The following is a 12,321-nucleotide window of genomic DNA, read 5'->3' as shown; positions in this document are numbered from 1 at the left end:
CCGGGACGGCAGCGCTCCGCGCCCGGCGGGGCAGCGGGCGGGCGGGCGGGCGCCGGGCGAGGGAGCCGGAGCGCCCCGGGGCCGACAGGGAACCATCTTCCCCACCGGCACTTCCGCCTCGCGATCACTTCCAGGTCGGGAGGGCGGGTTCCGGCCGGGAATGCGGGGGCCGGCCGGGAGCCGCTGGGTCCCCGCCGCGCCGTGAGGGGCCCGCAGCGGCCCGGCCGCGAGGGGGCGCCGGGCTGAGGGGGCCCCGGGCAGCGGCTGCCCGGGCACGGCGCTCTCGGCCCCCCCCGCCCCGCCACACGCGGGGCTGCCGCCCGCGCAAGATGTGGGGGCGCCTCTGGGGCTTCCTGTACGACAAGTACTTTCGGTTCTGGCTGAAGTGGGTCCTGCGGCTGCTGACCGGGAAGTGCGAGCTGCAGCGCGTCCTGGGCGGCGCCGCGGCGGGGGCGCGGCGGACGCTGAGCGTAGGTAAATGGAGGGGCCGGGGCCGGGCCGGAGCTGCGGGAGCGCCGCGGGCAGCACCGAGTCGCTTAGGGTGGAAGAGACCTCCGAGCCCGAGCACTAAAACCCCACCGCCGAACCGTGTCCCCAGGCGCCACATCTGCAGCACGTCATGCAAAAATACCCCCGGGGATGGCGACTCAGCCGCTTCCCTGGGCAACCTGTCCCAGTGCCTGACAACCCCCTTTCAGTGAAGGCGTTTTCTCCTGATATCCAACCTAAGCCTGCTCTAGGGTTGGATATAACGACCTGAGGCCGTTTCCTCTCGTCCTGTCTCTTGTTCCCTGGGAGCTGGGAGGAGAGACCGGCCCTCACCTGGCCACAGTCTCCTTCCCAGGGGTTTGCAGAGGTCTCCGCTTCCCAGGTTTCTGGTCTCCAGTAGGTGGGAACCAAGGCCTGTCCCGAGTGCCCTGTGCGTCTCCTGCACTGTGTGTTCCCTCCTCCCTTCATTTTAAACGAGAATTTGAAATCAGAACGGCAGAGCTAGTTTCCTTCTCTGTTCGCTGAGGTAATTCCAGTGTCTTGCAAAAACTGAATCAGAAATCGTATCTTTTCCCCCAGGGTCTTCCCATCGCTTCGTGTATGTTTTTACTTACTAAAAAAATTCACACAGACGTAAATAAATTTTTGGGGGGTGAGGGAGGAAGAGTGATTTAACTTAGAATTCTACCTATGCAGAATTTTGATCTGAAATAGCAATGGCAATTTATGAAAGTACTTAACATTTCTGTGGTTTCACAATAGCTTGCAGAAGTGACCTTTACATTTCCTTATTATTTGGTAATAAACACAAAACAATTTCTGAAAATAGAAACACATTGAGGCATATTTTTGTTTTGACACTTTTTCAAATTTGTCTTTGTTTTGTACACTTAATTGATGTTTTAAAAAGAATCCAAGTCTATTTTCAGCATTGTAAGGGTTATTAAAAAAAACCTATGTAAATTAAGGCCTTCAGTTACCTCATAAGGTGTTCATTTTAAGATTGAGTAATTTTTTATTATATGTTTTAAAGGGATGCAAAATCTTATAATACTTATATGCTGCAAGAACACCTCTTGTCAGTTATTTAAAACACTTCAATTTAACTGTGACATCTTTTTTTTTTTTTTGTGTTGCAGAACATTCACTGGAATCATCAAAGAATAAGGTAAGAGATTCTAGGGATGAAACCTTAGTAAAACCTTATTTCAGAGAGAGATCCCTGGAAAAGAACATGTGCATTTACTTTTTGAGAGTGGAGCTCTGTAGAGGAGTAAAAGACAGAGAGGAGAGAACAGCATTTTGGGTTGTATGCTTGGGTTAGTTAAGGTTTCTCCAAAATAACCCCATGTCCCTTCAAATGTTTATTTCCATTGAAACCTCAGCTTGGTTAGCTCTGTGTCTCCTAATTCTGAAGCATTATTTCCTTGGCTGCAATTGTTTCGATTGGATTAGGAAGAACGTGTTTCAATTCAGCAGTTGAAAGCAAAAAGAACCGAGACCAAGCAACTCTCCAGCTTCTTATTTATTCTTTATGGAACTCCTGGATAAACGTTGTTTACAGTCTGAAAAAATTATCAATTATGCTTTTATGTAATTATTGCAGATCTTTTATATGCAATCTGAGCCAATTTATTGTAAACAATTGCAATGAATTGACTCTTCTCCTTTTATAGTAAATAATATATACAAGGCAGGTATACAGAAGCTGAGAAATAATAATGAATTACATGATTTCTGCATTCCTTGTGAAGTCATTTGCTGTGTTTACTTCCTAGGTTTTAAGAAATGCTGTACATGTTGAAGAAGCTGAAGTTGAGAAGTGTGTCAGAGATGTAATGAAAGAAAAGAGAATTGAACAGAGGGATACAGGGTATGTTTGGAAACCAAACCTAAGTTCTTCATGGCAGATAACTCTCACTTCTTAGCATATTCTTGCAGTTGCTTAATCTTATGCAATATTTAAGCCATTCAACACGAATGTTTACATTGAAACTAGAAAATAAAGTGTGGTTGTGTCCTCACCAGTTCTAGAAAATAAATTGTAAAGTTTTAATTGACATGGATTTGGGATTACTGCATCTCTATTTTGCAAGCCCCTTCTGTTACTCCATATTTTTAACTAATATGATTATTGCATAGATTAATTACAAGAACTGTGTAGTTGCTTAGATACATTTGAGAGAGCACAGTGATGCCTGATTAATGTTTGCATTCATTGGCATAAGTAATTAGCAAATGAGAGGGGAAAATTGTGAACAGTCAAAATTTTAAAGTTTAATGAAGTGCTTCTTTGAAAGTTTGACTTTAGGACTTACAGAATATTTAGGGGTTGGAGAAGGTACAGGGGTCAGGATGGTACATGGGGTTTTCTTGTGTCATAGCAGATTTTAGCTAAATTTTGGGGTTTTTTCCATAATTTAAGCTAAGAGATTGCAGCACAGGAATGGGCTAGAGATTTTTAAAGTATATGGGATCCATGTGGCAGTGTACTTAATTAATATGCTGTAGTCTGAAAGATAACCATTAAGCACTTCCTAATTCTAGTGTTTACATTGCATTAACATAAGAAAGGTCTTATCTGGTAGTTCAAGGTGGAATTTATGGCTAATTTGGCCTGTTTAATAGCTTCTTTATGGTGTTTTGTTATTATTTCAGGTTTAAGGCAAATCTGCATATATCCTTACTGCAGATATCAGGTTATAAAAAACTGTATTTGAATGTGGAAAACCTAAGGAAGGTCCCATATGATTCGGAAAACGAAGAACATGAGGAACAGTTAATTGAGGTGAAATAATTTTTTAAATACAAAAGCTGTTTGTTTGGGTTTCCCCTCCAAGTCCAACACCTTGAATGAACTTGTTCATACTATTCTTAGCAGCTGACCTATTTAAAGCTCTTTTCTACTTAAAAACTTCTAAGCCATTATAGAAGTAACACATTAAAATACAATTTCAAAGTAAGACAGATTAGTAAACTAGAGTTGCTTGCACTGGAATTATTTTGTGTGAAAAGACAACAACAGCAAGATGTAAGTAGCAAAACAGGTTTCTAATGGGTCACTGAATGCTACTAAAAAGATATTCAGCTTTATGCATGTGTGTAACTTTGTAAACCAGTAATTACTAAATTTAAAAAAAGTGTTTTCTTTTTACTGCATCCCAGTCAATGTCAAAGACGATTATTTAATGCTGGAAGATAAAAATTATCAGTAACGTATTTTAGGTAACAATAAATAATAGCAACCAAATAACATAATACTGCTTGGGGGTTTTTAAAATAGCTTCTGCTGTGCAAATATATTAGCATGTTATTGTCTTAGCACTTCTTAATTATCTCAGCTTGCTATGCAAGTCATGACATTGACATGTTATGGATTCACTGAGCATTTGTATTTCAGTTTATAGCTGTCCTATCACAAAATGATGCATAAATTAATTTCTAAGGCGAAACAAGTATTTGTTTCTTTAGTGTTGTTACAGTGTCTTTGTCTGTGAAGGGAAAATATCACATTTAATGTTAAATGCAGCAATTTTCGTGATTTCTGAAGTAAGCCGTTGTGGCATGACTCCAGATTGCCACTAACAGAAAAGAACAGCGTGCAGATTGTATCCTGGTCCTTGGGGAGGGGTTTCTAACATGCAGCAGCAAGTGTTCTGAATTATGTGACTTGGAATGCTGTAGCAGCTGTGTGTAACATGGAAGCATATTTGTGCAGCTCTGGAATTTGCTGATGCCTCACGAGAATCTGAAGGCCAGAATCAGCAAGCAGTGGTGTGACATCGGCTTCCAAGGCGATGATCCCAAAACAGACTTCAGGGGAATGGGTCTGCTGGGCTTAGTGAATCTGGTGTAAGTGAAAAGAAGTATCTCATTTCTTCTGTAACTAATTTTCAGTACCCATGTATTTTCTCTAATTACTATTATCTCTAATAAAAACTGAATAGAAGCAAATAGAAACCATTAGATTGTAAATAAGCCAACATTTCTAGTGACTGCACATCTGTAAACGTGGTTGGCTAAAATCAATAAGTGAGGGAAGGGGCAGAAATTTGCCCAAGACACCTTATCTTTTGTTGTCATATGATAGATTTGGTTGGTTGTAACTAACTTGCTTTAAAATTTTACAAATTATTATTGCAAAGAAAAACAGATAAGTTTTTACATATCTTTGCTAAGCTAATTTGGATTATGGTGAACTTCATATTTGACACTCAGATCACAATGATTTATTTTTTTTTACGGTATTAGTTCATGCTGAGTATAACTTAAATTTGCTGCCTTTTCCTTGGCTTTCATTTAGTGCCATTTTTCAGTACAGAGTAGTATTCAGCTTTAGTTTAGAGCTACATATTTTAATGTTGAACACAATGGTTTTTTAATATGAACTTAAACCAATGGAAGATCCTGTTTTACACTGACAGGTATTTCAGTAAGCATTACACCCACGAAGCTCGTCAGATCCTTTCTCGTTCAAATCACCCAAAGCTGGGGTAAGCCACTGTATGATTTTTTCTCTGGCTTGTTCTGTGTAAGAGCTTATGTGAAGACTGCCAAATATGTGTCCAGAAAATCAGGAGGAAAATATTTTTGTTTGTTTGTTTGTTTTTTCATTAAAGAATGAAAAAAGGGTCAAAATAGAAAAATGTAAGAAACCGAACACTGGAATAAATTTTGGGGTGGGGAACTGTGTGCAGCTTTATTTTTTTTTCAGAATGGATTTGCTGGGACAAAAATGTGGCAAAATACTGTCTTTGGTTAACACAGTGAACGTCTTTAACATCATAGTTTGCTTTATTTCTAATAGGCTTAGATTAGGTTTAGAAATTAATACTTATTTTTTGCCTTTTTACTGATTACGTGTTGGGATGGCAGAGATTATCTCTTAAGGTCCTCTTTTTTGCTAGGTTTCTGTACTGTAATAAGTATATACAAATGTTTTGTTCACCTTTAACTTTGTTTTTGAAAACTTAGCCTATTTAAACATTTAGCTAATTTTACATGTAAATTTACTTTCAGACCAGTCAGATAAAATAATCTGATCCATCTAGTCCCTGGTTAACTCAGTGACCTACCAAGAACAGGAGTCCTTCATGACTGTAAATAGTATTACCCTGTGCAATAGGATAGGATATCTTGAGACTTTTTGCTCAATGGAGCCCCTGGTGGTCTAGGGGGTAAAGGCGCCGCGCTATCACCGCGGAGACCCGGGTTCGATTCCCGGTCAGGGCCACTCCCGGGCAGGTGGGGCTCGTTAGCCCTTAAAGGCAACCCACCTACGTCCTAAGGACCTCACTGCCACCGTCCAAGCTCGCTTGGCCCCGGCAGATGACCCTTAGGATTAAAGGGTGGGCTCAGTTCCGCGCACACTGTGTCTCACCTAAAAAATCCAATGCGCAGGCTGGAAGGTGGAAAGACCTTCCCCGGATCTTCGCTCGCGAAGACTGGCCATTATTATTATTATTATTTTGCTCAATGAAATAACCATACAATTTACACAAATGAACTCATTTTTATTTTTCCTTCCTCCAAAACCACTTTAACTGTTCTTTAAGAATTTCTGTTATGTTTTCTCTACCACGCAACAAAAAACCAGATGTTTTTTCAGCTTGAAGAGCAAGTTGCAACAGCCATTCCATTTGTACTGTAACTACATTTTTTACATGCAATTTTTAATATCCCAGCAGATCTAAGGATTTCAAATGAGCAAGTTGAGGTCAACGCTGATGGCCTTACCATCTCAATACTGCCCAAAAATTGACTCTTGCAGGTATCCTAAAGCAGACTGTTTCAGGGGAGCTTTTAAGTCTACCAATGCATAAGGTAAAACGAGCCCCATGATTTCTGTTGCAGATACTCCTATGCAATAGTTGGGATCAATCTGACAGAAATGGCATACAGCTTGCTCAAGAACGGTGCTTTAAAGTCTCATCTGTACAACGTGGTCGCTGGATTGCCGCAGATGGAGCACTTCCATCAGTTTTACTGTAAGTATCCGCAGCTCCTTTAGTACAGACTACCAAGGGGAGGCCTACAACGTGGAGTTTAGGGGTTTTGGAGTGCATTTCCACCCTTTTCCCATTAGCCAGAGCAAGCTGTGTGTCTTCTTATTCTTGCATTGGTATTGAAAATGCACCTGATACTTAAACATTGTACTGTGGAAATGTACATTTAAGGGATAATTTGTGTGGCTTTTTATATATTAAAGACTACAGTCCAAAACCTCAATATTTGCAGATATAATTTTTTTATTTATTATTACAGCATCCAAAAGCTTGCTGTAGCTCAGGATGGGACAGTCCTTGTTTTAAGAGATTGAAGAATATCTAAGGGATCATTCCTAGGACTAGCTAGATCAAGGCAGGAAATTGTGGAGGTAATTTTTGCAGGTCTGTATTTTATTTTCTTCACAGGTTATCTAGTTTATGAGTTTGACAAGTTCTGGTTTGAAGAAGAACCAGAAAGCATTATGCACTTCAACCAATACAGAGAGAAATTCCATGAAAAAGTTAAGGGACTTCTACTGGATTGCAACGTGATACTCACCTTACAAAATACAACAAAACCGTAACTCCTCTGCAGAACATGACATTCTGCATCAAAAATTGAATGATGCATTTGGATTGAAGTCTTGTGTGTTTCACCAAAAACTGTTTAACAATAGAATTTTTTTTTACATTTAAAAAAAAAAAATTAGCAAAATTCAGTTAAGAAAGCTTGTACAATCAACGTCTGTTTACAGGTATTTATATGCTATTCTCCAAAGGGCAACTTTTTAAGAAGAAAGTTAAACAAAAACCAGCCAACAAACCAACACAGAAAACAACCCACAAATCTCAAGAGCCTCTGGATCGCTTGCTTTCACATTTTGTTTTTTTTATTTCTTGATGCAGGAACATGAAGCAGGTATTTAAGCTGCATCACGTTTTCTATGAATAGGTTTCACAGTTAACTGTCTTTTAAAAGATATTTTAAGTTCAACTTTTCAACTTAGAACTTTAATTCCAACTTCTTAACGTAATAAGTTGGAGTTCAGTTTGATTTTTAGATGAAATTACCCTGGTTTTAGACTTCTTGTGTTCTTGTTCCATTACATGTCATTGTCATTCACTTGTCAATGTTAAATTTCTCTGTAATTAAGAGGTCCACGGAGGGGATGTATTAGTCATTTATAATTTTGGAGAAGAGGCTTAATCCATCACCATACTGATGTACTTCCTGGAAGTTACTTCTGGCTAAGGAAGTTTTTTATCTGTGGATTTGTACCAGCCGATTCCTGTGCTTGGAAGAAGTTTAGTTTGCAAAACAAACAAAAAGAACCACAAGTCATCAGCATGAGGATAAGATTCTCAGGCTAAAGCTACTCTTTCTAAAAGTATTCCTACTGTAAAAATTTTTGATTCTTTATAATCTGACTTCAGACACTCAGGATGATTGTATCTGTTGTCAGCCCTTTCTTCTAGCAGCTAATGGGGTGTTCTTAGTGGGAAGTACAAGAGATCTAGTTTAGCCCTTTTATAAATTTTAAAGAAAAACCTTTATTGCAGCTGCAGTTCTTATTTTGTGAAATTAAATTCACATCTGAGTACTAGCCTCTAACAAAGATGTGTTTTCCATGGAAGGGATGCAACTTTGGTGTGTTCCTTAACCTTGCCGTCCTCAGACAATCTAGTCAATAGGACTTCATGTCTATATTGTGACTAATTATTGCTTAGAGCAACTTTAAATGGATTTGGCATGACCATCACTTCATTTTCTAAGAACTACTCTTTAATAAGTGCCTTCTGCTTTTTTCAATCAGTCTTTTATTTTGATTCTGTAACCAGATCACAGCCTTAGAAACTTGATTTATTTGAGAAAAAGTCTTTCACCACGTACCTAAATAGCTCACAGTGGCACAAAATTTGTATGCTAATACAAGCTTTCATGACTTTATTTTTTTTTTAAATCATCTCAGGTAAACTAGTTCTAGTCAATGACTAGTCATGAAGAGATTCCTGAAGAATACAAGCATTGAACACGAGAAGGGAAGAAAAAAAAAAAAGAGACATATCCCTTTTTCTAATGAGTATTGTTACACTACATAAGTATGAAATATATTATAATATGTAGTACTGCATCTCTTGGAGATCATCAAAACCCAGTTGGATATGGCCCTAAGCAGCCTGTTCTGAGGGACCCTGCTTTGGGCAGGAGATTGGACTTGAGTGATCTCCTGAGGGTGCCTTCCCACCTCAGCAATTCTGTGAGTTTGTGTTGTGTAACTAGTGACTTGTTGCACTGCCTCCACCCATATGCTCTTGATCCCTTAAATGTTGGTCATCTCTTGCCTGTGGGAAAGCTCCTGGATCAGGGTAGACAGTACATGTGTAGGAGGTAACACAGTTCTGTTTTCTTTTTATGGTACTTTAGGTGTAGATGAGAGTGGAGAGTGGCTTCATCTCACCTGTGTTGGGTTGGATGCTGTTCCACTTAAAAAAAAAAAAAGGAAAAGCACTGTGAAGATGCTCATAGGGAGAGTATTTACGGTTATGCCCTGGCTTGCAAACCGAACAGTTAAACTGACCAGATTAGATACAGAATTGACCATGGGAAGCCCAGTTCTTTTGCTACTTCCAGGTACTTGGATCCTGTAATTCTCACCACTGAAAAACTGGGATCCTGTGGAGAGCGTTCTGCGATTCAGGTCCTGCAGTGAAGCTCTGTTCCTCTGACCCTTGCAGACATTGGACATGCCTAAAATCTGAGGAAGGAAGTGGAAAGTGGACTCCTTCCAAGTATGCTTTTCTAACCTCAGCTTCTGTGAAGTTTGTCTTCATTAATAACTTCTGCCACTGCTTGTAGATCTCCTTTGCAAGCAACACGAGACTGAGTTTCAATTTCAGAAGTGACCCCACTATGTTTAGCAGCAGCAGGAAAGCAGATCCTATTCTTTATTTTCATGTGCTGCTTTCCAGCTAGTAACAAAATTGCTTGAGCCATCTCTAAACACTCCCCCGGAGCTAGGTTTGCAAGTTCTATTTTTTTTTTGGCAACAGTTGTAAAAATAATGTACACCCTTGTCTGTCCAGCACTGAAACTTTAACTGGGCTCCTTGTTCGCTGGGAGACTGACATTTAACTCTTGCCGAGGCTTCTAAAGCCCAAGCATCAAGTTTCAGATTTCCTATCATACAGCTGAGATGTTTTAGTGTAGAATGTAGATAGAGTTTAGTGTGAGATGCATCTCTGTTAGCTTTTTTTTTTCTTTTTAAAATCAATGAGTGACCTGGGACTAAACTGTGGCAGTATACAAGGGGAAAAAGTAAACCCAGCCATCATCAGTGAGTGAGACATATGGGAATACATTAGTTTGCGTGTAGTAATTAGGGTACTCCCGGGCAGGTGGGGCTCGTTAGCCCTTAAAGGCAACCCACCTACGTCCTAAGGACCTCGCTGCCACCGTCCAAGCTCGCTTGGCCCTGGCAGATGAACCTTAGGATTAAAGGGTGGGCTCAGTTCCGCGCACACTGTGTCTCACCTAAAAAATCCAATGCGCAGGCTGGAAGGTGAAAAGACCTTCCCCGGATCTTCGCTCGCGAAGACTGGCCATTATATTATTATTATATAGTAATTAGGGTGAATGTGTTAGGCTCCAGTACACCTTCCCCGTAAAGAGTTAGAATTTGCATGCCCAGTAATTCTGTCTAGGAGTCACTCACTAGATGTAGACTAGTACTGGGTGTCCCTGTTTGCACCAGTGGTAGGCTAATTGTATTATGGTGGTAGGTAGAAGATACAGGGGAAAAGGTAAAATTGTGTTTAGGGAAGGGAAGAATGATGCTTTACTAGTCAGCACTAATTTATGCTAACTCTGTAGTAGGGTGACAGTCCTGAGGTTATGGAAGATTGGAAATGGAGGCAGGCCACCTTTACGCAAGGTTGATATAATCAATTTGTTCAGCATCAGAATTTGTTGCTCACAGGTTATTCTGAGAACCTCAAAAACTTGCTAAATTGTCTTATTATTTTTCAACTGTCACGCTTTAAAGTACAAACTGTCTTTAGAATTCGGAAGTGCTGTTGGTTTTCTAACTTGCTGCCTCTTTAAAGCATTCACGATGTGAGAGATTGTATGCAAATTTAAGAAAAAAATTCTAAAACTTAAGACAGGGTGGTTCTCTAAATCTTTTGTTGTTCCTGTAGCAACTGTTTAACAAACTACCTCCACTTTTGTTGTTCAAAATGGTTGTATGCTTGAAACGTGGTGCCACTCTGAACAAAATAATCTGAAGATAAGTAGTTTACCACAAGCAAAAGTAAAATCTAGTCTTTCACTAAGTAAACACCTTGCTTCATAAGTAACCAACTTGACTGGAAAGTGATCTGAAGACAGTGCTACTTAGGAGGAAAGAAAATGAGAATGTTTTTAAACTGGTTGTGCTTCTGTCATCTGATACAGCCATGTAAAGGATAGGCCATTTTGTCCTAAAGAATAATTGGAAAAGGGGCCAATTTAAACACCTCAGATAAACATTTTTGGGTTTTCACTCTTTGAAAAACAAAACCAAAAACATGCAAACATCGATTAGACACACACAAAGCCCCAAGCAGTGGTTTTCCAGACTTTCCATCCCACTTTAAATAAAATTTTATGAAAAAATTACTTAGCCTTGTTTTAGGTATTATCATAATGAAAAAGTTTTGTATTTAGTTAGGTGGGCAGTCAGTATTCTTGAAAATACTGCTAGTGAACGCGTGGCGAAGATGTAACCTGTGATTTCTTTCTGTCATACTTGTTTTTGTGTTGCTGTAGTACAATGTTGACCAATTTTTGGACTGATGTTTCATGTACCAGTCTAGATACTGTCTTTCTTTCTCTAGGGAATTAAAAACAACCCAGCCCAAGACAGCTTGTGGGTAGTTTCTTCTTATCACACTGTGCTTAGATAGCTGCATACTAATAGGAATCCCTGTTTACCATGATACAAAAGCAATAATGTAAACTGTGATGTCTGTGTAATAGAGATGTTTACAATGGTAGCAAATAAAGAACAGGTTATTCCAAAATATTGTCAGCATTAGTGTGTTTGGCCTGCTAGAAAATGTAAGAGTTTTCACTTAACTGTGCTCTCTGTTCATGCACCTGCACTGGAATGTGAAGGTTTTTTCCTAGCTTTTTTTCTTTCCCTCCTCTCTCCACTCCCCTCAAGCTCCAAGAACTTGTTTAGAGGTCTCTGGTTCTTGTACGGGGCTTGCATTTGTGCCTAGGAAAGTAGGCACTGTTAGGAAATAATACTGCAGCACCAACTTTTGAAATGGTGGGCAGCACAACATCTGTGTGCATGCTGGCTCACACACCCCTCCTAGTTTTTAGATCAGCATCCCAGATACACACCTTACATCAAACACAAGAAGAAAGGAGTAAGATTTAAATCTGACTGTGAGATCTACACAGAAAGTGTTTGGTTTAGCCTCTCAAGATCAGTCTGATACCACAGACAAACACGCTTGCACGCAAGTCCACTTGGTATCTTACATCTAAGAGGAAATCCTGCAGTGGGAAAGTCTTGAGTTTGACACATCTTACGGATTTGGGACTATTACAGCCTGGAACAGTCCCTCACTCCCTATTACCCTGAATGCAGTCTCACCTACAGTGCATTGCTGCACAGACCATCAGCATTCCTGGGAGGTCAGAGGAGATGCTTCCTGCTTGGCTTAGCAGAGAGGCTTCCCAGCCCTCAGCTCCCTTTGTTCTATACCCGAGTGGAAAGGTGGCAGCATCCCTTCAGTCACATTGTTTTGGTCCAGGCCACAGAAAGCAGACCTCACTTCCTTCTCAACCACCACA

General features: G+C 40.2%; 1 protein-coding gene across 1 annotated transcript; it reads left to right on the top strand.

Annotated features, from left to right (window-relative positions):
• The first annotated feature begins 213 nt into the window (after nucleotides 1-213).
• Nucleotides 214-11,537, top strand: ELMOD2 (ELMO domain containing 2). The gene is made up of 8 exons (XM_050320435.1): nucleotides 214-474; nucleotides 1,629-1,657; nucleotides 2,268-2,362; nucleotides 3,148-3,277; nucleotides 4,208-4,341; nucleotides 4,914-4,982; nucleotides 6,343-6,476; nucleotides 6,903-11,537. The coding sequence occupies exons 1-8, from the start codon at nucleotides 330-332 to the stop codon at nucleotides 7,058-7,060; spliced, it is 894 nt and encodes a 297-aa protein (XP_050176392.1). The 5' UTR covers nucleotides 214-329; the 3' UTR covers nucleotides 7,061-11,537.
• The last annotated feature ends 784 nt before the right edge of the window (nucleotides 11,538-12,321 follow it).

Source organism: Myiozetetes cayanensis, unplaced genomic scaffold, assembly GCF_022539395.1.
Source record: "Myiozetetes cayanensis isolate MyiCay16 unplaced genomic scaffold, myiCay2020 scf24, whole genome shotgun sequence".
Taxonomy (NCBI): Eukaryota; Metazoa; Chordata; class Aves; order Passeriformes; family Tyrannidae; genus Myiozetetes; species Myiozetetes cayanensis.
The sequence above is the reverse complement of the archived record's forward strand: the minus strand, read 5'-3'. Positions and strand labels throughout refer to the sequence as shown.